Source organism: Neofelis nebulosa, chromosome 11, assembly GCF_028018385.1.
Source record: "Neofelis nebulosa isolate mNeoNeb1 chromosome 11, mNeoNeb1.pri, whole genome shotgun sequence".
Taxonomy (NCBI): Eukaryota; Metazoa; Chordata; class Mammalia; order Carnivora; family Felidae; genus Neofelis; species Neofelis nebulosa.
In genome coordinates this window covers 73,724,417-73,751,853 of record NC_080792.1, presented here as the reverse complement: position 1 = coordinate 73,751,853, position 27,437 = coordinate 73,724,417, and the positions used below count along the sequence as shown (strand labels likewise).

Below are 27,437 nucleotides of genomic sequence, written 5' to 3'. Positions count from 1 at the left end.
GGGGCGCTCGGCACAAAGAAAGTGGAAAGTTTGCAGCGCAGGGCGGCCCGGGCCAGAGATCCGGGTGCGCACGTGCAGGGCCGGGGGCGCCGGGGGCCCCCCACGCCGAGCTCGCCGTTTCTTTTTTTTTCCTCCCTGCAAGCGAGAGGGGGGGTGTTGTTGGTATCGCCCCCTCCTTCTCCTCCCCCCAGGGGTGAAAGTGCAAGAGGAAGTGCAGCCGCTGCCATCTTTCCTCCGCTCCGAACACACGGAGGCCGGGGCCGCAGCGCCGCCGCTCCGCCGCCGCCTTCGCCCGGCCCGGGGAAGGGCCCATCCTGACGCCGCCGCCGCCGGCTCGCTCCAGCGTTCGCCGTTGCTACCGCCCGCCAGGCTCCGGGACCAAGCCCGCGCTGCCGCCCCTGTGCGCGCCCCGCCGCCGCCGCCTTCGCCTTTTGTTTCCTCCGCTCCGGCGCCCCCGCCCCGGCTCGCGCTTTGCAGGGGACGCAGCGCGCGCCCCCAGCGGGCCCGGGAAAAGCCGCGGCGCGCGCGCGCACGCCTGCGCGGCAGACCCCTCCGCCTCCTCCCCGCGCGCGCGCGCCCATTTTGGCTGCGCGCCGGCGCCGCCTGGCGGGCGGGAGGGGAGGTGGCAGGCGCGTTGGCAGGAGGGGCGCACCTCTTTGCTCGCGTACCCCCCCGGAGGTAGACCAAGAAGGGAGGCGGGCGGGCGGAAGGGAGAGAGGAGCGCGCAATCGGTGGGGGCAGCTATGTGGGAGGTGGTGCGGCCTGCCGTCTAGACAGTACGATCCGGGCAGGGGGCGTGTGTGCTCGGGGCACCTGCGAGACTACAGAGCCCGGGGCCGGCACGTGTGGGGAGTGTAGATACGTCGACTGCGCCCCGTTTCTTACTGCCTAGGGGAAGGGAGGGGGGCGGGCAAGTGCCGCGGCCGGGTTTGTGGGGAGGGGGCGGCGGCCATGGAGCGGGTGAACGATGCTTCCTGCGGCCCATCGGGCTGCTACACCTACCAGGTGAGCAGGCACAGCACGGAGATGCTGCACAACCTCAACCAGCAGCGCAAAAACGGCGGGCGCTTCTGCGACGTGCTCCTGCGGGTGGGCGACGAGAGCTTCCCAGCGCACCGCGCCGTGCTGGCCGCCTGCAGCGAGTACTTTGAGTCGGTGTTCAGCGCCCAGTTGGGCGACGGCGGAGCTGCAGACGGGGGTCCCGCTGATGTGGGGGGCGCAGCGGCGGCTCCAGGCGGCGGGGCTGGGGGCAGCCGGGAGCTGGAGATGCACACCATCAGCTCCAAGGTGTTTGGGGACATCCTGGACTTCGCCTACACTTCCCGCATCGTGGTTCGCCTGGAGAGCTTCCCCGAGCTCATGACGGCTGCCAAGTTCCTACTGATGAGGTCGGTCATTGAGATCTGCCAGGAAGTCATCAAACAGTCTAATGTGCAGATCCTGGTGCCCCCTGCCCGGGCAGACATCATGCTCTTTCGGCCCCCTGGGACCTCGGACTTGGGCTTCCCTTTGGACATGACCAATGGGGCAGCCTTGGCAGCCAACAGCAATGGCATCGCAGGTAGCATGCAGCCCGAGGAGGAGGCAGCCCGGGCTGCTGGTGCAGCCATTGCCAGCCAAGCCTCTCTGCCTGTGTTACCTGGGGTGGACCGCTTGCCCATGGTGGCTGGACCCCTGTCCCCCCAACTGCTGACTTCCCCATTCCCCAATGTGGCATCCAGTGCCCCTCCCCTGACTGGCAAGCGAGGCCGGGGCCGCCCAAGGAAGGCCAACTTGCTGGACTCAATGTTTGGGTCCCCAGGGGGCCTGAGGGAGGCAGGCATCCTTCCATGTGGCCTGTGTGGGAAGGTGTTCACTGATGCCAACCGGCTCCGGCAGCATGAGGCCCAGCATGGTGTCACCAGCCTCCAGCTGGGCTATATCGACCTTCCTCCTCCGAGGCTGGGTGAGAATGGGCTACCCATCTCTGAGGACCCCGATGGCCCCCGAAAGAGGAGCCGGACCAGGAAGCAGGTGGCATGTGAGATCTGCGGCAAGATCTTCCGAGACGTGTACCATCTCAATCGGCACAAGCTTTCCCACTCGGGGGAGAAGCCCTATTCCTGTCCAGTGTGTGGGCTGCGGTTCAAGAGAAAAGATCGTATGTCCTACCATGTGCGGTCCCACGATGGGTCGGTGGGCAAGCCCTACATCTGCCAGAGCTGTGGGAAAGGCTTCTCCAGGTGAGGAATAGCGTCCCTCCTCATGACCTGCCCTGTTTCTGGCTCATGGGATAGTTTCTTGCTAAGATCAGGGGGTGTGGGATTGATGGGAGTCACTTGACCCTCTAGGGCCACATCAGATTTGGAGACAGCAGAGAGTATTTTAATGGCCCTAGTTTTGTGGTCGGGAGCTGCTTTCTCTTCCCTCAGGGAAGTTCTCTGGCACTAGGCGTGTCCTACTGTCTGTCTTCCTTTGGGCCTTGTGGGAAGGGGCTGGATTCCTCTGGCCACAGCCACTGGGCCTCACCATTCTTCTCCCCAGGCTCCCTTTGTGTTTCCGGCACCAGGCGTGGGGCCCCCTCTGGGGGCGGGAGGCTTTTCCTCCACCGACTTTCCCTGCTTCAATGGCTGCCCAGGGAGGGGCTGAAACAAGTGCATCTGGGACTCTTATGCTCCCTGCCACCAAATCCCTCCCCCAACAGAGCACTAGCGATCCTGGATGGGCACACTCAAGCTTCGCCCTTCTCAGCCTCCTGGGATCATGGGGCACAGAGTTCTGCACCCAGAGTCTCCTAGCACCAAAATCTTTGATCTCCTCTGATCTGGTAGCTCCAGAGCCTAACTGAACCCACAGATCATCTTTATGTTTTCAGGACAGAGAGGAGGGGGTCAAGATGTCCTTTTAGATTCACTTTTTAGTGAGCCTGATAGGAAACTAAGGACTTGTCTGGGAGCAGAGGGCTATTTTGTTTTTCATCTTAAGAGAATATTCAGAATAAAAGGCCGGTTTTAACTTGCCTGGATACTTAGGACTTGTGTCTGTGTGAACCTACAGAAGGAGAACTCCCTTGGAGGGGCCCCAACCAGAAACCAGTCTTACCGGTCAGGCAGCCCCTGCCCACCTGCTCCAGCGGGCATCTGGTTTACCAGCCCAGCTGGGGACTTAAGGCTCTATCCCTTGGCCTCTGGGGACTGAATTCCATCCGGGTGGCATTCATTGGCTGTCCTGGTAGGAGAGGCTGGGGGAGGGGAATACTGAGTTTCTAAGGGGCTTTAGTCTGGACAATGAATCACACATACCCCCTCCCAGAAAGGCCTCAGTAAGGCAGGCCTTGTCCCATTCTAAAGCCACGTCCTCGGGTCTTCGAAATCATTTGAGCTTCTGGTGGTGGGGGGGTGTGGGGGGGTAGGCAAGGTCAGAGACACTCACTTCCCTTCCCCCTTTAGAGAAAACCGGGGCAGAGAGGCCCTGGGCCTGTGGAGCTGGGTGGTGACTTTGTCTTTGTCACGCTAGGATGGGGAAGAGAGAGTCCTCTCCAACGGGGTGTGTGCAGGGGGCGGGGGGGTCTGGCCAAGTTTGTAGCCCTGTCTTTTGAGGTCTTGTTTTAAAGTCTCGTCTTGGTTCTCTTTTCCAGGCCTGATCACTTGAATGGACATATCAAGCAGGTGCACACTTCTGAGCGGCCTCACAAGTGTCAGGTAGGGGTCGGGCCAGGGCAGAGATGGGCTGAAAGAGAATGCTGCTGTTTCTCACAGCCCAGCCACAAGCCAGCTGATGCGTATGCTGGGCTGGCTGACTGACCACCACTGCTTTGCACACCTCCCCCTCTGTCCCTCCCCACCCTCCATCTGCTTTCATCCTTTGTTCTTCTCCCTGGCCCCCTCTCCCCCCCCCCCCAACTGCTAATATCCCCTCCTTCCTGGTTGCTGGGTCCTGGTTCCCACCCTGCCTCTGTCTTCGCTCTTTTGCTTGGCTTTCCTCTCCTGGTATTTGCCAGCTCCTTGGATGGTGGGTCACATTGTGCAAGTATCATCCTGGGGACACTGGCTCCCCATTGGGCCTGCTTCTGGTTCCCAGCAGTTTGCAGGGGCTACCATGGAGAGGGCAGGGTTTGTAAGGAGCTCCTGGTGATTCAGCTAACAGCTCTTACCCGTTATCTGCCAGGCACCCTGACCTTCTGGGTCCCCTGAGCTTAGGGCACAAGGGGTGGCAGTAAGAATGACAGCGAAGGAGGATGAGAGTGGATGGTCTCATTCTCTGAGTGCTGGCACCTGTTTAACTCATTCTGAACCACATGTGCCATCAGCTAGGGCTTCTGAGGACTTAGAGAGGAGGGTGGTTTCCTCCTTGTGAGCTCTTTGTGTAACAGTAGGTAGGGAAGGCTGGGCAAGATTCTTACCCTTGGTTTGTCTGCTTCAACAATATCTGGGGGCCCTGTGTGACCAGAAAATGGAATTTCCTCTCCTGGCCACTGAGCATTCCTGTGTGGATGGAAAATGCCTGTGTCTTCTTGGCTATCTCCCCTCCTGTGCCAAGTTCCTGCCATCTGAGGGGGAGACAGAGTGGTGGGTGCTTGTTTTACAGCCTCTGGTAGGATAACCTGTTTCTCTTATCCTGTTGGTGGCAAGGAGGGAGGGGAGGGTTCAGGGGGACCTGCAGGGAGGAATGGATGTACTGTAGGTAGGGCAGTGAGCCCCCAGGGGCCAGGTGTGGTCGGTGTTCACAGCCAGCCAGGTAGCCTCCCCCAAGGACAAGGACGCAGGGTTGGCATGCTGGGATCCGTCTGTGCCTCGCTGCCTTCTCTCTGTCTCTGATTCTCTAATCACGGAGCACATTCTGACTCTCCCAGGTAGTGTGCTGAGCAGCCTGGCAGAGTAGGAGGAGCCCAGAGGGCAGTGGGGGCGTGCCCGGTGGCCTGGGGGGGTAACCTGCACTCTCTGCCCTTTTTCCAGGTGTGGGTTGGGAGCAGCAGCGGCCTGCCGCCCCTGGAATCTCTTCCTAGCGACCTGCCATCATGGGACTTTGCCCAGCCTGCTTTGTGGAGGTCGTCCCATTCGGTTCCTGACACCGCCTTTTCCCTTTCTCTAAAAAAATCATTCCCAGCCCTTGAAAACCTGGGCCCAGCACACTCCAGCAGCACTCTCTTCTGCCCAGCCCCGCCAGGATATCTGAGGCAGGGCTGGACTGCCTCAGAGGGCAGCCGGGCCTTTACTCAGTGGCCTGTAGGCTAGCCTCGGCCTCCCCAGAGAGGGTTTTCTCTGGAGGGGAACGGGAATGGCGGTTGCTCTGAGACCCCTGCTTTTCGGAGAGCCCAGCACAATGATTCCTGCCCATGATGCCCAGCTCCTCCTTGTGTAATTTGGAGTCTTTCCCAGCTCAGGGACCCCAGGGGTAGTAAGGAGCTCCTTTCTGGATCCCCCTCATAGCCTCCAGGTTTCTTTCTGGGTTCTCTTGCCTTTTTCTCCCCCTTTAACAGATGGCACTGCTGAGTGCCTGCCTGTCCTTGCTGGGGTGATTTTAGAGTCTGGTGCTTTCCCAATAACTAAGTCACTGGTTTAGGTGCTTCCCTTCCCCTACAATGGCCTCCCCTAAGGTGTGGGGTTTCTAGAATGGGGCTTGGCTGCCCCTCTCCCCTACTCTAGGGGTGAATCCCCCTCCAGAGGAGAATGGACCAATTCCAAGTGGGTCAACTCGTGCTGCCCTCTTCCCTTCCCACTCACACAGGTCCTGCTTTCATTTCTGGCTAGTGAGTTAGACTTTTGTGTTTTTGAGGTTTACTAGCAGGTTTGCTCAGGAACTAGACTAACCAGTAGCTTTATATTGGGTCACCCCAGTATATGGCTTTGGGGGCTGAGAAAGCATATATAGACACCTCCCCCCTCAGATCCCAGTGGTGTGCCCTTTAGCCCCCGCAGCCTCCGCGGGGATAACAGGAGTGATGATAAAAGTTTTCATTCTAACATTTGAGGCTTTGTGTGTTTTGTCCTTGGTCTCTGTCATAACACTGACATCATTGTCCCTTGGTGTACGTACAAGCCCGCTCCTGCCCTGCCCCTCCAACACACACTCTTACAGACCCGCTGGCCCCACCTCCAGCCCCTTAACCAGAATGCCCCTCATGGTGACCCAGCAGGTGAAGACATGGTGGCTTTCATGCTCTGGGCCGGCCAGCTGCTGTGCCCGGACTTGGTTTAACAGCAGGGGCATCTGTTTTGCATCGTGTGTATTCTGAAAGCGTCAGAGGTGAAGAGATGGGCTCTCTGGGAGTTGGTTCCCTGGGCAAGAGCTGGGCGCGGGGTATACCTCTCCACCTCTCCTGAAGCCATAGATGACAAAAGGGGCCAGTTACAGAAACTGATGCCACAGCTTGTGTGAAAAGGCCATTTGAATGTTGGGGCATGAAGCCTCAGGCTTGGCAGTGACACACAAATCTCTCTTAACTGGCTCAGATGCCTCAGGCATTGCTGGCTTAATGGTGCAGTGGGGCTGTGGCATTATCTCCATGTGGAGTTTGGCCTGAAGCCGAGAGACCAGAGCAACTCAAAACCTCTCCCATTGCTTCCAGTGGCCCCACTTCTCAGGGGCAAGTTGGGGTGGTTTGGGCTGGAGGATAGCTCATTAGAGAAGGAATGAATTGAAGTGGGAACAAGGGAGCTGGCACCCCCAAGAAGGGGGCCAGTGAGGACAATGGCACTAGGCCTCCATTTATTGCCCTTAGACTTTTCCAGGGCTATAAAAAAGACTGCTTAAGACCATGCCTCCATCCCTACCCCCAGGCTGCCAGACTTCAAAGGCCACCAAAGGTTGGATGTGCACTAAGTGTCCCTGATACCATTTGGGCCCCATTCCTGAGCTGCTCAACCCCTGGGAAGAAAAGCTTTAGGAATTCTGGGATGGGGAGAAACTGTCGGGGGAGTGAAGGGAGCATGACTAGGACTCACTGTTGAGTGGTGATGACCAGAGGTGGCCCAAGCTCAGGGTGGCTGGGCCAGGACCTGGCAGGTGTGCTCCTAACAATAGGCTGCCTATGCACAGGGCCGTGGGCAAGGTGCGGCCATTCCAAACATCAGTGGTGATCAGAGCATGCTATGCTGGCTCGCTCTTGTCCCATCAGGGACCCTCTGTCTTCTCCCTGTCTCTAGGATGGGAAATGTCTTTCTCCTGAGTGGCCCCAGTATAGAGATTCTAGGTGTCCTTTTCTTTGGGATCTGTCTCCCCTTTGGCCACTCTTTTGTGTCCTGTGCCCAGACTCTTTATGTTGTGTGTTGTCTGAACTTCGGGCAGGCCTAGACTCAGGCTTGTACACTTTGACAATTCCCCCCGAAAACCTTGGAGACTTGAACCATGAAGGTTCAATTCTGGCACAGAGAAGCCAACAATCACTTCAGCTTGGCTTTGTAATACAGTGAAAGTTTTTGTTGTGTTTGTGCTCCCCCCCCCCCCCCCCCAGCAGCAGATTTCTATTCCTAATTATGTTTGCTCAGGCCAAAGTTAGCTTTCATTCCTTGAGAGATAATCAATGGAGGAGGGGGGCGGGGAAAATCTACTTGGTCTGGGATTTTAATTTTGCCTAGCTAATCCCTCAAATGGATAATCTACTTGTGGATAATTGAGGTTTGGCTGTCCATTATCTTTAGGTAGCATAGTGTGACAAGCAATGCTTTAAAGGACAGACCCCGAAAGGAGGTTGGCAAGAGAAACAAGGCATCGCTTTCACATCTCTCTAGTGGCGCTTTTCCCAGGGACCGCGGAAGATGGAATTCTGAATGTGTCTTTCACCGCACTTTCTTACACCTGGTCCATCTTTGGTTCCTTTGAGTTCTGAGGCGTAGACCACACTGCCTCTCGTTGTTGGGGAGCCGGTCCTCAAGTCACTGGTTGGCAAAGCTGGCTCTATCCCCAGATAAAAAGGCAGGTGCACCCCTCTCCCCTGGGGGTGTTTTTGGCAGCCCCTTCTGGTTTATAGGCTGGTGGGCTGGGTGGAAGATGGAATGTTCCCCCCACTGTCACCTACGATTGGATCATGAGGTCCCTGAGGTGGGGCCCACTTATGGCCTTGAGACCAAGCACCCATCATGCTTTCTGAGTCACCTGAGTGCTCGAGTTTGTCTGCACAAATTCTGTCACCTCTCCCTTTCAGGGGAGTCCTGGCCACCCCACACACTGCGTTAGAAAATATCAGTACCTTTCACTCTCCAGAAGCTATGGGTGCCAAGTCTGGAAATGGGAGGGGCACAGGCTCAGGGGCTAGTTCCTGTTCCAGCAGTCCTATATCCCCTCAGGGCCTCTGTCTGGCCAGCTGTAAAGTGGGGAAGGGAGGGATACCTCAGGGAAGCTGGGAAGAAAGGACGGGTAGGGGACTGGCCTGGCAGTGGCAGTGTTTTGACTGCTGTTTTCTCTAGTAGTAGAGTCCTGTGCTTCAGGCAAATCGCTCTCCACACTCAGCTTCCTCATTTGTCAAATGAATAAACTCAAGGCATAAAACAGTTACAGGTGGTATCTCATTAACATAAGGTGTTCTGTTCAAATGTGTTAACATTTACTTAAAAGCTAATGACCGAGAATGGTAAGGCCTGTCCTGATGTGCACAGACATTTGGGACAGGAGTAGGAACAGAGGTGTCTTTAGCCTCCACAATATCGAATACATTGGTGTCTTCCTTTGATTACACAGTAAGGAGATAAACGTTTGTACCTGAGGTGATGGGGTTCAGACATTTACCTTGAGGTCTCGGGATCTCAGGCTATGCTTCTGTTAAACAGAGACGGCAGGAGCAGCTCCACTCTAGAGAGTTAATGGGGTGGCGGGTCTTCAGTGGGTTAATTGTCACTCTGTAATGCACTTAAAGGTGAATGTTGCTTTCTCTTGGGGTTCTAAAATAGTAAACACACACACACAGAAAAGGAGTCAGACTTGACATGAACCTCTAAAACATCTCCATGGAACCAAAACAGCTTGAAAGTCGCCAGACTATGACTCTCCCAAGGACTTCCCTGACATTCTGTGACCTCCAAGGCTGGGGTAACTGGGTGAGCCCCATATGAGGAAGGGCTCTTGGTGGGGAGAGGTCAGGGACTGAGACTGAGTCAGACCCTCGGGTACAGGAAATGCCTGGGGACCTGGGGCTGCCTCCCAGGATGCTGGTGCTGACCGTCAGCTTCTGGGTCATCCGCTCAGGGTCTTGCTAGGAGTTGGTGCTCACACCACAGCTTTCTATGGCCATCCTCCCTTGGAGGGTGATAACATGGCCTGCTTTGGAGGGCTGCTGTAAGGCTGGATTGCAGGAGATCAGTGTCTTGGAAAGGCTAATCGTGGTGCCTGCCTGGCACAGAATGCATGCTCTATCAATGTGGGGTGGTATCATTCTTGTCATTACCAGCTTTTCCCCAGCTTCATGTCCCACAAATACTTCTGAATCATGCAGCCTTCCTTCTCTCTGCTCAATTCTCACGTTAGCAGAATCGACTATCATTTTATGGGCTGCTTTCTCAATACAAGCCCGCAAGAGTATTATAAGGAGTAATCTCTGTGCTTTGTCCTGCCTTTCCTTTCCATTTCCCCATGGCCAAGACTAATGTCATGTTTGAATAAAGTGGATAAATTGAATTCTTTGCATAAAGCAAGTAGAGAAAACTCAGGATGGAGAACAGGAAGACTGGTCTGTTCACATGCCAGTTTACTGCTGTAAATTCACTTATAGTCAGTGCAACTAAAGTCAGTTCTTCATGTTTAAGAATGAACAAATGCCTCATCTTTCTTTATTCTGTAAAGGAGTGTGGAACTTAATGTACCAGGCTCTGGACATGTTGTGGTAGCCATCTGGAACCAATAATTCCAACTCAGGTGTCTCATGAGGAGGCATCATGGAAAATAAGAGCAGCTTACTTGCCATTCTGGGGAGAAAGCATGAGCCACATGTAAAGCTCTCTTTATTACAGGGAGTCTATGTGTTGGCCAGAAACAGTTTTTGTTTCCTGGTGTGCTTGGTGGGAAGTCAGGAATGTGATGCTAGTTTTCACCTCATCTCGTTTTCCTTTCTGCCCTCAGACCTGCAATGCTTCTTTTGCCACTCGAGACCGTCTGCGCTCCCACCTGGCTTGTCATGAAGACAAGGTGCCTTGTCAGGTGTGTGGGAAGTACTTGCGGGCAGCGTACATGGCAGACCACCTGAAGAAGCACAGTGAGGGGCCCAGCAACTTCTGCAGTATTTGTAATCGAGGTAATCTCCCTGCTGTTTCCTCATTTCCAGGGGATGGGCCTGAGCTTGTGTGGGAGGCCAGGGGTGTCCTGATCACCTTGCCTCAGACTCCACTCCTTGCACGGCTGGCCCTCCCTTCCCACTGAACGATAAACACCTTCGTTGCCCAGGCGGCTATTTGCCACCTCTTCCTTCCCAGACTTGGGGTGCTTGGGATAGGAGTTCCCAGGAGATGAGCAAGTGGGAACGGAAGGAGAGAGTACTGTTTCCAAGTCTGGGCTCATAACACATGTGCTGGGCAGATGGCAGGATGGATACATTTCGTAGACACCACTGAACTACTGAGGTTGGTGGGAGAGTCATTAAGCCCCAAGAAGTGGGGGAAAAAGAGGGTCCTGCTTGAGAGCTTTGACTGGCTGATTTCACTGGCATGTGAAATTCAGCAACCAAGGAAGGAGGTTGAGTCTGGAGATGGACAAGGGGCAGAAAGTTTCTAACACAAATGGTCAGGAAAGAGCCCAAACCCAGGTGACTGTGGCCTGGATGAGACAGGAACATAGACGGTGCTCTGAGCAGGACAGTGTGCTTGAGGCCGAGGTGGGCCTAGGTGGAGTCTGGTTCTGTGGCCCCAGTGTTGTGTTGGATGAAGTCTGGCCTGCCCCTGAGCTTCTGCCAGGGCTTGTTGGTGGTTGGAGGGCTAAGGTTTGTGTCATGCAAGCACAGTGTCAGTGGAGGAGGCTTGCGCCGTATCTGTGCCGAAGGTTGGGGCAGCCGTCTGTGGTGGGCATGAAGATTCTTCTGCACGGTGTGCTTGCTTTGGCCAGGTGGGGACCTTGCTGGGAAGTCCTTTCTCCTGGGACTCTCTTGTCCCAATGCCTCTGGAAGTCTTGGGTATGGCTTAGTGGATTGAGTACTGGAGTTGGACTGAGGGTTTAGTCCACGCCCCTCCTACCTTGCCCTACTCTGTGACTTTGAGCTCTCCCTTCCCCTTTCTGAGCCTGTTTTTTCATCACTTAAATGGGGTTAAGAACACCCTGCCTTGCCTACCTCTTAGGGTTGTTGTGATGATCCCAGGAGACAAGGTAGGTGAAAGATCTCTGAACTCCCCACAAGGACCTGCATCCTTGGGAAGTCCCATCCTTGCGCTTTGTAACAGTGTTAGGAAAGACACAGCTCACTGACACTCTGGTTTGGACCAGGCACCCCTGCAGTCCTTGGCTGGGATCTTTGGGTGCTTCTGCTATCTCCATATGCCCTGAGGTCATTGGTGGAGGGAGACTGCTGAGTAGCTGGGTGTTCTTGGTGCCCTGGAGCTGGGTCCCTCCCTGGGATTGCACACCTGGGGTTTGCCTTGAAGGCCACTGGATATAGATGTTTGTACCACCAGGAAATCTGCTGTGAAAGTGGGGAGGTGGAAATAAAAGTTGCTTAAGCGTCTGTCCTACTTTCTGACACGTCAGTTGAACCCTTTCTGGCAGGAGCTTCCCCTGGGGGGTGGGCAATGGGGTTGTGCGTGCAGGGAGTTATCAGGCTGTGGCTGACCATCTTTACTGTGGCTGCCCCAGCTCTAGAAAAAGCTGGTTTCTTATCTTGCTTCATCCTAACCTGGCTTTCTGACAGAATTCCCCTGTCCCCCGACCGGCTCCTTACAAATAACTAAACCTGCAACATGCCGTCAGCAGGCGTTTGGTCAAGTTTTCAAGCCTGAGGTTCTCCATCTGAGAACTGAGGTCAGAGACCAGAGGCTGGAAAACAGTGAGAGCAGAGAAGGATGTTAATGATGAAACTCAGAGCCTAGCTCAGATTGCCGAGTCGGGCAAGAACTGAACGGGAGACCCAGGGCCATGGCCCCTGGGGGCCCAGCTCAGGAGGAAAGAAGAGCTGAGAGCAGCAGGGAACAGCAGGGAAAGTCGACCCAGTTAGGAGACGGCTGATGTGGCAAAGCCAACAACTGGCGTACATCAGGACTTGGGCAGCAGCCACAGACCACGTGACTGGACTGGGGGAGCTGGAAGAGTCAAAGCAGAGCCCACCTTTGCTCAGAAAAGCCAAGACTAGATCTGGATCATAGGCTAAACAGCTCTGGGTCTCAGAGTCAGAATGGGAAGCCCCATCCCTCCAACAAGACGAAGAGGACTTTGGTCCCACCCTCCTAGGCATACAGGAGGAAGAGAAAACAATTTTGGTCTTTATAAGAAGTGAAGGAGCGGGATTCTATCTCAAGACTCATTCATTGGCAGAAATAGAAGGAGACGACTCCTGAAGAAATAAAAAGAAAAAGGAAGAGGAACGTAGTTTGTCCAGGAAGAGGATAAGGATACCAAAGACATCGAGACCTGGAATCAGAATGCAGAAAACTCTGGGTCATTCTTCTCCCTGCCCACCACCAAGGCTGTGATATAGGAAGAGGAGCACAAATAAATGAATGTGCTTATGTCCACAAGGGTTCAAGCAAAGGCTGATGTCAGCCAGATGGTCAGATGGTCGAGGTTGGATCAGGTACCCTCTGACACCCTTCAATCTCAGGCAGTCAACTTAACTACCTATAGATCCTCCAGTCTTTGCCACACAAATGACTCTTGCCCATGAAGAATGAGAAAGAAGGGAGGCAGGCAACCTGGCTGCTCTAGCCCCACATTTGAGATAGATGACATTGTCTTTGTCCTAGAGACATACCAGGATGTGGGTCATACCATCTGTAGAGGAAGATTATTTGCAGTGGAAGGAGTTTTGATGCTAGAAAAAGCTTGTTTCTTCATTTTCAAATTGAGGAAATGAGTTGAGCTGAATAGTGGGAAGGAGAGAAGGACCTGGTAGATTCACCATGATTTTCTTCCTTTTAAAAAGTTTCTGTAGCAAGGTCTTTGTATATATGCACACGTACTGGTATGAGAAAGAGGGATAGCTTATTGGAAACCTGCCTTTGACAGAGACAGCATTTGAACTCCAACATCATTGCTTAAAGGGGAGGAAGCCTTCTCCCCAGTCAGAGGTGAGCACGCAAGTTGTCACCGGTGCCAGTAATGGACACAGCCAGCCTGCCATTCCCCTGGACTGAGCTGATGCAAACCTACTTAGTGCCTCCCTCCAGCACAGCTCTGTTGGGCATGGTCCCAGCAGGGTTTGGACAAGAAGAAAGCAGTCCCTGACCCCTCTGTGTAAGTGGAATTTGTGAAAGGAGATTGCTTCTGGAGTGCAAATTGCAGCGCACCAAGCAAGAAAATGCCGTGGAGGAGCAGCAGTCTTTGGCTGTGAACTCTTCATCTCTGGAGTGCGGGGGAGGCTAGCTTGTTGGTTGTAGTGAAGTCACATGTGTGTGTGCTCACTGTCTTGACATCATTCTGGTGCCTGGATCAAACTGCCTCTCTGGTTCTTGGTTAATCAGTGGTGAATGGGCAGGTGAGTTCAGAATTCCCAGTAAACGTTTCTGGCTTCAAAGATGTGTTCTCCGAAACTCAGCTTCCGTTTTATCCCAACACTTGGCTGCTGAGTTGCTCTGTGTTTAAATTCTGGGCTTTAAATGGCAGCTGTGGATCCACTCCTACTACCCTGCCATGTGGTTTTGCTATAGATAGTACAGTCTGCAGCTGGGGTAAAGTTAAGAGGACCTAGCCATGTGTTTCTCAGACTGTTTTTCAGGAAAACACAGCAGATTTTCATTGAGCATTTGCTGTGTTCCCCTGGTGTAGTTCTTTCCACAAGGAGTAAATATAATAATTCCCAGTGCTCCTTTCCTCCTTTCCCGTCCCCTTTAATCTCAGTGGACCTGCTCTGCTATACCATGGAGAGGGCTTCACACCACTTCCGAGGCTCCACGGGAATTAAAAATCGAAAACAAAACAAATCCCTTCTAAAATGGAGTTGTGATGTTCTTGGAAAGGCCTGATATCTTATGCTGGTTGCCAGGGGCCACAGTACCAATCCCAGGGGGCAGGGCTAAGGTCCTCTTTCCTGTTAGCCTTGTCTACTCATTCCTGACTGCAGCCTCCCTCATAAGAATGTTTATATGGGACCCTCTTAAGCCAGTCTGTCCCCCGTGGTTGGCCCCAGGCAGACTACTTGGTCACAGCACAGGATAACTTGGCTCTACTAGGCAGGGCAGGACTCCAGAAACTGGACCAGGGGTCTATAGAGTAGCTGTATCAGGAAAGAAAGGAAAAGTCACTCAGTGCCCCTTTCCTCCGAAACCACCAACTGCTACTGTCAGGGGAGTGTGTGTTAAAGATTTTCACAGGTTAGCTCCTGTCTACTGGCTGCTTCCATTCTAACCCACCAATATGGCGGAAATACATAAGGGTAAATGGTGATAAATGAAACCTACCACCAAAATCCAAGGGATGTTTCTGCGGCCAGGGCCTACTAAAGAGTCTTCTCAGTGGTTAAGGACCACACGGTAGCACATGGTCCTGGGGTTGGAGTCCAGGCTCTGCCATCTAGTAGCTGTACATGTGACCACAAGTCACTTAACCTTACCAACCCTCTTGTTTTTTCATCTATGAAATAGGTATACTCATAATTCCCAGCTCATAGGGTGACTGGTGGAATTCTATAGAATAAAGCATGCAACGTGCTGGGCCCTGGCACACCATTATCACTTGCTAAAAGTGAACCTAATAAACTGTTCCAGCAGCATTTGAAAGGCCATGCCAAATCAGACTTGTGCAGACATTACACAGTACCCTGCAGCCTCTGACATGTTCAGAGTGGATCCCACTGTTATCCTATAACTGTAATTTTAAAGGGGAATAAAAGCACTTGAGAATGTGTCAACCAGATCTGGAGTAGATTAAAGGGCACTAGACACCAGGTGGACCTTATGCTAAAATGCTTCGGTTCCTGCTGAAAGCACGTCCTGATCCTTGACCACTGTGGAGTTTGATGACACAACTTCCTGCAAAACCCAAGTCAATTTCCTTTGACTGACCCACCTGGTTTCATGTCCTCAGACTTGTGGCTGGTGTGGAAGTTGGCCCAAGATCTACACTTCCCAGCGTGAGCTATCGTATGCCTCGAACTGACCAGAACATCTGGGTTGGGCTGCTGCAGTTTTCAAGATGGCTGGATTGCCCCTCCTCCAAAATGAAAGCAAAGATTATCTCTTTTTCTTCCTTAAGTGAACCTGATGGATGCTCCAAACCCAAACCAAAAAGATGACCATGAATAAGAGCTGACTGAGCCTCTTTAACATAACTTGCTATTTTTGTTGTTCCTCAGAAGGTCTGAAGAATTACTAAATCCAGTTATTTGGAAAGTGAGAAAGTTAGCAAAATAGAACATGTCCTGCTAGATAGAAGGAAGGGGACTCCTGGAGGCATTCCTTTGGGATTTCATCTTGCCTCCATCTGGTTTGTTGTGCAGTTTGCCTTTACAAGTGTTAAGCAGGCGTTCTGCTGGCTGGAGTCCTGTGGCTGCCATTGAGCCTCATTGCTTTTCTGACTACATTTCTAGCCAGGGTCTCTGCAGCTGACCTGGGGCTGTGGGACATCTTCTCCAACCGCTCATTACTGAGGCACCAAGCAAGCCGAGGGGCATTTGGCCTCTGGCCCTGGCAGGAGCAGGATCTCAGGCCATCCCTCCAGGCAGCCAGCCTGGGTCCTACACCTCAGCCTTGCAGAGTGGGCTCTGCAGAGAAGCCGATTCAAGGACAGTGCCACCCGTCCTGAGCCAGGTGGCTCCTGTGGTTGCAACCGTTTTTGAACCAACAAGGGGGCCCCTTCTAGGTGCAGCTGACCTGGGAATGCTAGCCAAAGCGGCCAGAGGAGAGGCGTGGGGGAAGCAGAGAGGTACCTCTGTGCTGGCCGCGGGATCTCATCTCCTTTTGTCTTGTTTAGGTTTCTCCTCTGCCTCCTACTTAAAGGTCCATGTTAAAACCCACCACGGTGTTCCCCTTCCCCAGGTCTCCAGGCACCAGGAGCCCATCCCGAATGGGGGAGCAGCGTTCCACTGCGCCAGGACCTATGGCAACAAAGGCAAGCGACCCCTTGCTCTGCACTTTGCTTCTCTGCGCAGACTGTGTTGTGGGGGCGCTGGGCCGGGCGTGGGGAGGCGGGAAGGCTGCCGGCTTGCTGGCCGCCTCAAGGAGGCTCTGAGATCTGAGTGGCAGTGGCCTCCAGGACAAAAGTCACAAGTGGGTATCTCACTCCAGGGCAGTGAGTGAGGCTTTTAGGGCACTGCCAAGATCCAGCCCCCGCCTCCTCTTCCCCAGCCTTCCTCCCTTGCTCCTGGCCAGCCCCCACTGTCTGGAGCCCTGCAGGGATGCCCCGGGCCCAAGGCTGGAAGCAAGTCCTGCATGATGAGTCACTCTGGGCCTGTCCATTGCCTGTGGCCCTTTAAGGATGGTGTGGAGCTGCGGCTGAATGCTTTCTTTTTCTTTGACCCTGTGGGCAAGGGGGAGCCAAGGGCTGGCTTCCTCCTTGATAGGGGTGACTGGTTGCTGTGAGTGGCCCTTTCTGGCGGGCCTCTGGCTGCGTTTGTGAAATGCATGGCGATAAATGAGATATGTGACTGCCTCTGACTTGGAGTTGGTCTGCAGAGAGCTCCCTAGGGCCCACCTTCACGTGTTGATTCAGGTTGTTCTGTGGTATTTCTAGTTGTTGCCTTGGGGATGATGCCAGGGGCTTGGCAGACGGCAGAGATGGCAGAGATGGCATGCTCCACGCTCCCATCACAGACCTCCCTTCCCGGCATGGCTCTCTGAACCCAGGCAGGAAGCTTCTGATTGGTGGACTGCAGTGTGGGCAGGGCAAGGCAGAGCAATGAGGATTGTCTTGAGGCCCAGCTTGTCCTGAGCCCTGTGTGGGGACAGTCAGCTGACCGAGTTGTTCAAAGTTACTTTTTAATCTCTATGCTTTGGCCGCTGGGCCCTGGATGGGTTTTGGCAGAAGGAAGGCAATAAGGGCAGGGCTTGTGTTTGCAGCATTGGGAAAAGGATTGGCTTCTGTCTCAGCCATCAGTGGGGTCTGCCGGGTTGAGGACCTCACGGATTTGGTTCTGCCTTGCTAGGGTGCAGCTAGTCTGGTGTGGAGGTGAGGCCATTGATATACCTGTTCAGCATCATCAGAACAGCCATCTTACCCCCAGGGGCAGCCAGCAAAGTGCCTAGGAACTGGGGGTCTTTGAGTTGTTCTGGGTGGAAGCAGTGGAGGCCCCTTCTCCGTACCCTCTTCCTTGAAGCAGGCTGAGATGGTGGTGAGCGATACACGTGCACCTGCATGAAGAGTCCGCGGCGAGGGAGGCTGGCAGCCCCAGGGCCCTGCTGTCTCACGCCCATAGGCACACCAGGCTCCCAGACTGACCAGCTGAACCTCCGTGGGTTCTTTCAGGGCAGTGGCTGGCCATCCGCTGCCTTCCACAGGCCTATGAGCTGGCCTTTCCCGACCCCTCCAGGAGGGGGCATCTCCAAAGCCTGGCCTCATCTCTCCTGTGTGTTTTGTTTTCTCCTAGAAGGCCAGAAATGCTCACATCAGGATCCGATTGAGAGCTCTGACTCCTACGGTGACCTCTCGGACGCCAGTGACCTGAAGACGCCTGAGAAACAGAACACCAATGGCTCCTTCTCCTGCGACATGGCAGTCCCCAAAAACAAAATGGAGTCTGACGGAGAGAAGAAGTACCCCTGCCCTGAATGCGGGAGCTTCTTCCGCTCCAAGTCCTACTTGAACAAACACATCCAGAAGGTGCATGTCCGGGCGCTTGGGGGCCCCCTGGGGGACCTGGGCCCTGCCCTCGGCTCACCTTTTTCTCCCCAGCAGAACATGTCTCTCCTCGAGTCCTTTGGGTTTCAGATTGTTCAGTCAGCGTTTGCATCATCTTTAGTAGATCCCGAGGTTGACCAGCAGCCCATGGGGCCTGAGGGGAAGTGAGGCAGATGCTGTGTCCCCACGGAAATGGCCACTGGGGACCGCTGAGAAATGCTGTGAATGCGGAGGGAAGTAATGTCTTTGGGTTCTGTAGCTGAGAGATTTTTATTCGTTTTTAACTCCCCCTTCCCCCCACCCTGTCACCCCACCCTCTCCTTCTCCACCACCCATCCCTTCAGTGGTCTTTAGAAATAGATTCTCATCTGATACTCTGCAGAAATATCTGCAAGACCTGGTATGGGACAAGGGCAGAAAACACTACATAGGCCTCCAAGGCCACACCAGTCCCGGTTTCTCTAATGGGTGGAAGCTGGAATTCCTGGTGCTCAATTCTTAGTGATCCCAATCCCAAACCCACACGTGACGGCATTCAGGGAACTCAGTGATTTGGGTCCCCTCCCCCTTCTCATATCCCTTAAGAGAAACCACATCAGGGTCTCCACCCACTTACACAGTGCTGATGCCCAACTATTTTCAAGAAAGCTGGAAGCCTACAGCATCCCAAGGACCATGGGGTGAGGGCCCTCTGAGAGCCCCTGAGCTTGACCCTTGACTTGGAGGGCCTCAGACCTTTCTGAGCCCTACCTAGAGGCTAGCATTTCGCTACTAGGACAAGCTGGGCTATTGAGGACACCCCCACCCCAAATTCCAGTTCTTATGTGATTTTAACCATTCAACTTGCTGTTGGGTTTTAATTCTCTAATTATTATTATTATTGTTATTTTTTAGGACCAGTTGTAGTGAATTGCTACTGAAAGCTATCCCAGGTGATACAGAGCTCTTTGTAAACCGCAGTCACACGTTAGGGTTAGTATTAAACTTTGTTTAGATGTACCATAATTAACTTGGCTAGTTGATTGTTTGAAGTCTATGGAAGAAATAGTTTTATGCAAAATTTTAAAAATGCCAGTCTGGTCAGGGAAGTAGCGGGTTTCAGTGTTGTTGGTAGCCAGGAAGGCAGGAGAGCTGGCAGGTGGGGACATTGTTGTGTACCTCGGCTGTGTCACGTGTGAGCAGGCCCAGGGTGACCTGGTGCTGTGAATTGATCTGATCAGACTGTATTAAAAACATTAGTACGTTACTCTGCCTGCTCCCCTGAGTCCATTTTTTCAGCTAAGGGTGGGGGTGGGGGTCTTTGGGATGCAAAGGGTGGGCACCTGGGGGAGAGGTGGGATCTCAGGAGACCTCTCTTCCTCCTCATTGCACCAGCTGCAGCTGCACTGGGATTGATAGGTGGATGTTCCCACTGAGGGCTCTGCTGCCGGCATTCACCCATTTGTTCAACAGATACTCACTCCTTGTTGTCTGTACTGCTGTGTGCTAGGCCCAGCCTCAGACCCTGGGGGCATGGTGGTGAGCAGGACACCCTTGTGGAACTTACTGGGAAAGAGACAGTTAACAAATAAGCAGAGCTAACCATGAGTTCAGGTAACAAGACGTCCAGGGAGAAAAACTGGGCAAGGTAGGGATAGTAACAGTGGGAGGGTAGGTAGGTTGGTCCAGGATGGTGAGGGCCTGGGGGTGGAGCTCTGGGAGAGAAGACCTGGAGTTAAAGGGGACCCAACATAATGACTAGCTAGGACCTAAGAAGGGACATGGGCAGGGAGAGGGTTCATGGCCAAAGGGCTCTAAGAAGTTCAGCAACATGAAACACCCCCCAACCCTATGTTACCTACAGGGTTAGGTAAAAGGTTGTTGCACCCTTTGTGGTGAATGTATCAAGACAAGGGGGAGGGGCACCGGGGTGGCTCAGTCAGTTAAGCATGGACTCTTGGTTTTGGCTCAGGTCATGATCTCGCAATTTGTGGGTTCGAGCCCCACATCGGGCTCTGTGCTGACAGTGTGGAGCCTGCTTGGAATTCTCTCTCTCTCTGACCCTCCCCTGTTTGTGTTCTCTCTCACAAAATAAATAAATTAATTTTAAAAAAAGAAGGGGGAAAGACAACAGCAAACAAGAGGCAAGAAGTGAGCAGAGTGAAGAATTAATGGGAGCAAGAATTTTAGTGAGAGGGTATGGCAGATTTAAATCAGCCTGGGCATCTTGAGAAACCTCGAGAAAGAGGGAAACCCCTAAACTAAAAGAAACAGCATTTAACCTCCAAACAAGTAGAAAAAAAATGATAAAGGAGAGAAAAATAAACATAGACCAGGAGGAATAAACAAAGCACAAAATTATTTAGACCCACATTAATATTAATTACGATGCTCTGGTTTAAAGGCAAAGGCTCTGAGCTGGATTTTTTAAAAAACCTCTAAGCCATCTACATGAAATCTTGGGTAAGTTGCTGGGTTCTGTGGAGTGTGTGGGATGGAGGCTTGGGCCATTTGGTGTCAGTATCAGAGGAAAGGGCAACTTTGAAATGCTGAGGCCCTGTTCATGTGGCCTTGTGACCACAAGATCTGCCAGCTGGTGGCACCCTCCAGGTGTCAAGGCAGAGAATCTGGCCTGAGCTGAAGACATCATTGGCCCTGTTCCCCCAAACCCCCCACCCCCACTGCAAAACCCCTACATATCCATGGACAGGGAGGGACCAGTTAGGAAGCAGTATCTGTGCATGGCAGGAGGGGAACGACAAAGCAAGCAGGCTGCTTCTTCCAAAGCACTACTCATCTGGAGGCCTGAGCAGCAAGAGGAGGTACCCTTGCCTGCCTCCCAACCTCTGCATCTCCTCTGTACACCTGTGCCCTTCAGGCCAGAGGGAGGAAAGCTGTGCAGAACATGGGTGCGTAAAGGTGGAATTACTTTGCCATGGTTAAGGGTAAAGAGCCTGAGCTTTGGGGACGCCTGGGTGGCTCAGTCGGTCAAGCATCTGACTCTTTTTTTTTTTTTTTTTTTTAACGTTTATTTATTTTTGAGACAGAGAGAGACAGAGCATGAACGGGGGAGGGTCAGAGAGAGAGGGAGACACAGAATCTGAAACAGGCTCCAGGCTCTGAGCAGTCAGCACAGAGCCCGATGCGGGGCTCGAACTCACAGACCGCGAGATCGTGACCTGAGCCGAAGTCGGACGCCTAACCGACTGAGCCACCCAGGCGCCCCCAAGCATCTGACTCTTGATTTAGGCTCAGGTCATGATCTCAACGGTTCTTGAGTTCGAGCCCCACGTCCTTGGGATTCTCTCCCTTTCTCTCTGTCCCTCCCCTACTTTTTCTCTTTCTCAAAAATAAATGAATAAACATTAAAAAAAAACAAAAAACAAAAAACCTGAGCTTTGGCTGTACAGATCCACCATCTGCTTGCTGTCAACCCTGGGCAATCTTTGAGCCTCAATTTCCTCATCAGATAAACAGGCATGAAGAGTAGGGGAGACCATCATGAGCTAACATTTTCTGTGCTTAATTCTCAGCACAACCTGTAAAGTTGGTTCCATTACCATCCTCCTCCTGCAGGCCAGCAAACAGGCTCAGAGAGGTAGAGGCATCCCACCCACCCCTGCCCCAGGTCACATAGTGTCAGAACCAGCATACAAACTCAGTTCTGACCTCTGACTCCAGAACTTTCATTCCCAAGCTCCAGCGACAGTACCTTTACACACATGTAAATGTCCACTACCGTGCTCAGCACAGAGCAGGCCCTTACTCTGTCAGGGCCCCGGGACAAGGGCTTGCACAGTGCAGCACGAAAAAGCCACGGAGGAAGCCAGGGTTAGTGCTGGAAAGAGTGCCCAGAGACCCTATTGGGTAAGCACTCTTCATGCTTAAGTAACCCTCTCAGGTGACTTGCACCCGACTCCCAAGTCACTTGTTCCAGGCAGAGCTGCCGCACCAGAAGCCTGTCCAGCCACTGCCTGATGGCCTGGGCAAAGACTTGGCCTCACTTCCCCACAGCAGTGATCACCCATCTCTGCCACTGGCATAGGCGAGGGAAGCCCTGTGGCACCAAGGAACCTCTGGTACATAGGGCTACTGAGAAATCTGTTTACTGATAGCCAAAAGTAGGACCTGGAGGCCTGTTGCATTTGGGCTATGGCTAGTCTCAGGACATACTTTCTGAGACACTTATAATTCTGGCAATTCTCCAAGCCTTGGCTTCCTTATCTGTAAAATGGGGGGTGTCAGGACTGACTTGGGAGGGTTGTAGTGAGGACTAATAATGTATACTAGGTGCTGGGCACAAAGCCAGGCTCCTGATGGGTGACAGTGAACTTTAAGCCCTTCCCTGACTCTCTCTGTTCCTTTGTCCCTCTAGAGCCTTGGGGGGATCCCCAAAACTAACTCTCCACAGCAACTTGCCTCGTATGTATTTCCCTGGCTCCTATCCCACATTTTTTACTTGATATGCCCCAAGCACAAGTCCCCACTTGTGCTTTCATTTTTCATGTATCAGGCCTTTGTTTATGCCAACCTTCAACACATCCAGTTTCTGACAACAATAACCTCAATAATAACAGCACATGTTGTGTTTACTGAGTGTCAGGTGCCCTTCTAAACACCTCACACACATTGCTTCAGTCTGTCCTTACAGCTGCCCAAAGACACTATTTTTACAGTTAAGCAACTTGCCCCAAACACACAGCTTTAAGAGGTACACTGAGAACCTGAATGTAGGCCCAGACTGTTTCTTCACGACTACCCTGCACCGGAAGTGTCATGGCTTGACCCCAGCTGTCCCATCCAACTGGAGCTCCCCACTCTGCTTCTTACATTTTCAGTGTGCACCATTCATCGCCAGCCCCGGGCCTTCACCCATGGAACACCCTCCACCTGGGAGGCTCTCCCTCCGCGGCTCTGGGCATCTGAATCTCACCCTCCTGGGTCTTCACCACGGTGCCCTGGTTCACAGTGGTCTCTGGGGATAGCCAGCTGGGTGCAGAGCCCAGCGCCACCACTTTCTAACTGGGTGACTTCTGGCAGGTGTGTCTCCTCTTCCTCGTGTGGAAAACAAGGATAGCAAACAGTTCCTGTTCACGAGGCTGCTGCAAGGATTACATGGACTGATCCATTATGAGCACATTAGGAAACACAAAGCTCCCTTTTAGTTTACCTGCACTATCTCCTTCTCCAGGCTACGCTCTCAAAATAATGAACGCAGGCAAACTTTTTCTGTAAAGAGCCAGAGGGTAAACATTTTCATCTTTGTGGGCCATATGGTTTCTGTCACAGCTACTCAACTCTGCCATTGTGTAAGAGCAGCCAGGCACAGACAGTACATAAATGGATGGTCATGGCTGGGCTCCAACAGAACTTCACTGATGGACACTGAAATTTGAATTTCATACAATCTTTACATGTTACAAAATATTCTGCTGCTTTTGATTTGTCTCCAACCATTAAAAAAGGTACAAACCATTCATAACTCACAAGCTGTACAAAAACAGGTGGCAGGCTGGACTTTCCCTGAGGCTAGAGTTTGCTGACCACTGCCCAAGCCTGTTTCTCCAGGTCCTCCCCTGGTTTCAAATCTTGGATTTCACCCAGACTGGGGTCCCAGCCCACCACAGGCTCCTTGTTTGTGTGAGTTAAGCTTATCTGACCCGCAGAGCTTGTGATTTCTTGGTCTTCGGATCAATCCATCGATCCATGCAGAGTGCAATGCCACATTGCCAAACCAAGGTCATTCCGAGAACTTCAGAGCCCACGCAAAGAAGGGCCTAATGTGCTCAGAACAAGAACTGTCTGCTGGGGTCACCTGTCCTGTTTCCCGGTCCTTTTGTTTTCCTTTAGGTCTGCTTTTTGGGGGTAGAAGTAGGAGGGGAAGGAAAAAGGGAAGAGAGTGGGCAGGGAGCTAGCAAAAGGAAGGAGTTGGAGGGAGTGGTGAATGAATCCCATTACCATCTGCCCTAGTTCTTCTAGGAGCTTATCTATCTGCTTTCTGGCTTTTCTGAAAGGTCTGGACTCTGAAGCACCAGGGATGAAGTCATGGCTGCCAGCTTGGGCAGCGAATTCAGAATTTCCCAGTTCTCTTGAGGGCCCCTTGCAAAAGGAAATTCCACAGTCGAGCCCTCCCTTACATTTGAGTGACAATAGCACTCACCCTAAAGTTACCCTGAAACTGACCCTAATGTTATCAGCAGCATCTCTAAAATCTATCCTGGGCCCTGGAGAAAGTGGGCTGGTGGGACTTCCTCTAATTTACATAATCATCCCTAGCCACTGAGTACCTGGCAGCAGGGCCTCCAGAATTCTAGTCCTTACACAGCCAGATCCCCGCCCTCCCTATGGCTACCTCTGACCCTCCTCTGTACCTCTCTAAGAGTGGAGGGTGCCTTCATACCCTGTGAAGCAGTTCTCACGGGGGTGGAGAGGAGGAGGGTAGAGCAATTAATGTTTGGATCTGCAGCTCTTGCTAAACTGCTGTGAAAGGAAATGCCAAATATTTATCTAAGAGAAGAATTCTTCCTAACAAAACAAGTTTCCTTGGAGGACAAGGCAGTGTGGAGGTAGGTGCTTCTGAATAAAGCTTTTTTGTATCACTATGGATTGGCACAACAGGCAAATAATTTATTTCTGCTTCAGGGAAAGTCTGTTGCCCTCCCCAAATCTGGTGCCCTATCTGGTGGCCTGTCCATACCAGGCAGAGGTCAAAGCCTGCAGCAACACTGAAAAGGAGACTGCATGATTATTGACATCTCTCTCCCTCCTGCAAGGGCATTCGCTCCTGATTTTCTCCTCTTCTGAGTCAAAATCCATGCCTTGAGCCTGTTGACTGCTTTGGTGTCCATGTTAAGGAGCACAAACTCCATGAGTGGCAGGGCTTTTGGATCCTGATAAACTATTTGCTTATTCATGTAGTTTCCTCTGCCTGTAAAGTCCTTATCTCTTGCCTACCTGAGGAATTTTTATTCAAAAGCTCAGCTCAGGTGGCCCCTCGTCTACACAGCTTTCCCTCCCCCTCCAGAAGGGAGATAGCTTTCTTTCTTCTTTTTCTTTGTGTGTGTGTGTGAGAGAGAGAGAGAGAGCAGGGGAAGGGCAGAGAGAGAGGGAGACAGAGGATCGGAAGCAGGCTCTGTGCCAACAACTGAAAGCCCAGTGCAGGGTTTGAACTCATGAACTGTGAGATCATGACCTGAGTTGGACGCTTAACCAACTGAGCCACCCAGGCACCCCAGTTTTCATTTATTACATCACTACCATGTGCCACACACCACACTAGAGGCCTTATGTGTATTGACAACCCTATGGGGTAGGTACTAATTTATTCTTACTGAGACCCAGAGAGAAAAGGTAACCACCAATGTCACACAGCTGTGAAGTTGGCGGAGCCGACTGGGGTCCTGAACTGCCTGACTGTGGAGCCCAGGGCTCCATCACTGTGCTTCCCTCTGTGCCATCTCTCTGTTCTGCACATATTTCTACTTCTGCGTAGAAATATTTTTATGAATTTTATGAATTGATCTCCCCATATGAGACCAGGTTTCTTTGCAAATGGTATTCATGCAAAGATAATTCATTTCTGTATTCTCAATACCTAGAATAGTACTTGGCACTGAGCAACCACTAATTCATGGAACAGATATTCTGTGTACTAAGAAAGACTCGATTCCCATTCTCAAGGAGCTTACGAATACAGAGTAGGACATGGGACATACACATAAATGGATGTCTGTACCATAAGAGAGAATGTAATGTGAGAGGTGAAGGGAAATAAATGCTCTGATGATTTGGAGAAGGATGAAGTGCCAGCCAGGTCTGAAAAGATAGTGTTAGAGTAGGACCTTGAGGTACCCTTAGGACTTGAAGATGTAGAATGGGTGTGGGAGGAGCAAGGAGCTCAGAGAAAGCAGGACATGGGGAAATTTGCCCTTGAAGCCCAGATAGGAGCTGACAATCAAAGTGACAAACCCCTTCATGTCACTGAGGGAAAAAAGGGTCATTTCAGACTGTGTAGGAGCTGCTGGGAAAAGTCTGCCAGCCATCAGATTGAGAAGAAGAACTGGTGAGGGCAGACTGTCCTCCAATGTGGGGGCCAGTGTGGGTGACTGAACAAAGACAATTTCCTAGGAATTCTGCAAATCTTCTCTCATTATAACAAGCACCACTGCTGTTTACTGAGGTCATGGTTCTGATTCTCGTGATCATGACACATGCACTCGTCTCCATTTCACAAGAAGACCAGCACAGAAATTTAAAAAATAAATAAATAAAATAAATAAGTAAATAAACAAAAGCCTGAGATTTAGAACCAGAAGATCTTCCAAGGCTCACTCTTATTTTCCTATGCCACTAGAAGAACTTTTCTGGAAAATTATTAGAATTTATCAAGAGTCTAAAAACGTTTCTATCTTTTAAACCAATAATTCTACTCATTGTGAGATATCTAGCAAGGTAACCCTCAACAGCTTAATGCACAAAGATGTATATAAATTGTGGAAGCAGCCTAAGTGGCTGGTTAGTATACAGCCACTTGAAAATGATGATTACAAAAAATGTTTAAGACCATGGGGGGAAATGTTTGTATTAAGTAGTGATGAGAAAACAACAGGTTACGGAAAAACAAACTTGCCTAGCTGGTAAGATCTGAACAATGTTAAAAAGATACATGGGAAAAAGGCTGGAAGGAAATGCAATTGCCACTGGTTTTTCTGGGTGTCATATCCTGTATAAACTTAAAGGTTTTTGATCTTTTTCAATGGCTGCCCTCAGTGACGCCATGTCAAACCCCTTTTTTTCACTGGGTAGCTTAATGATGGATGCCACGGATTCTCAGCTACTTTCAGGAATTAGAATAGTCTCCCTCTGGTCTTCAAGATTAATTTTAAATGTGTACACAAATAAAAATATTCATTTTTGAAATGTCCATCTCAAGTTCCCCTTCAAAGCTTCTGCCCTGCCCCTCCCAGGGAAGCTAGACCTGGCCATGGCTCTGGTGGTTTGAGGGGAGGGGAGGGGACACAGCCTGTTCTCCACTTTCCTGCTGGCTCTTCTTTGTGAGAGGGCTGGGGACAGGGCTAGGGAGGTCTAGGTCTTCCTACCTGAGAGCCTTGGGTAAGAGGTGGTCTCTCTGTTGGTTGACTGCTACTCTTAAAGGCTAACTGGCTGCTGGTTGCCACCTACCTCTGTGAGGCAACATTCAAACACTGCCTCTCTTGTGCAGAACCTTTCTGAGTCTCAGCTTCCTTACCTGTAAAATGGAAAGAAACAAACTACCTTATGTGGGTGATGTGGAAACAGAATAAGATAATGTATGTGGGAGCATTGTCAACTGTAAAGCATTGTGTAAATGGTATTAGCTATTATTATTCTTTGGGGGAGCCTATTATTTGGAATGTCTACTATCATTTGAAATGGATACCTCCACTAAGAAATCAAATAGGTATTTCACTCAATAGGTAGAAACAGAACTGGTGAATTCTCCCCATTCTGCCCCAATCTGCTCTTCTCTCAGTCTTCCTCATCTCAATAAAGAGCAACTCCATTCTTCCAGTGACGCAGGCCAAAACATTTACAGGCAGCCATGG

At 51.8% G+C, this 27,437-nt stretch overlaps 1 protein-coding gene and 2 long non-coding RNA genes across 8 annotated transcripts; 1 reads left to right on the top strand and 2 right to left on the bottom strand.

Annotated features, from left to right (window-relative positions):
- Positions 1 to 19,120, top strand: PATZ1 (POZ/BTB and AT hook containing zinc finger 1). Of its 6 annotated transcripts, none has more exons than XM_058690872.1 (5): positions 3 to 2,222; positions 3,617 to 3,680; positions 10,030 to 10,201; positions 16,012 to 16,149; positions 17,627 to 19,120. In XM_058690872.1, exons 1-5 carry the CDS (start codon positions 952 to 954, stop codon positions 18,040 to 18,042), a joined length of 2,061 nt encoding a protein of 686 aa, XP_058546855.1. In that variant the 5' UTR covers positions 3 to 951; the 3' UTR covers positions 18,043 to 19,120. The 6 variants fall into 6 exon arrangements, with proteins under 6 accessions (XP_058546859.1, XP_058546855.1, XP_058546854.1 ...); XM_058690871.1 differs by having other exon boundaries at positions 17,624 to 19,120; XM_058690875.1 differs by having other exon boundaries at positions 16,077 to 16,149; positions 17,624 to 17,785.
- Positions 8,466 to 11,793, bottom strand: LOC131489103 (uncharacterized). Its single transcript, XR_009250398.1, has 2 exons — positions 11,228 to 11,793; positions 8,466 to 8,855 (listed from the first exon to the last, which is right to left on the bottom strand). It is a non-coding gene; the product is annotated as an uncharacterized LOC131489103 (long non-coding RNA).
- On the bottom strand, positions 18,837 to 27,081 carry LOC131489104 (uncharacterized). Its single transcript, XR_009250399.1, has 2 exons — positions 27,034 to 27,081; positions 18,837 to 19,419 (listed from the first exon to the last, which is right to left on the bottom strand). It is a non-coding gene; the product is annotated as an uncharacterized LOC131489104 (long non-coding RNA).
- Positions 27,082 to 27,437: the final 356 nt, after the last annotated feature.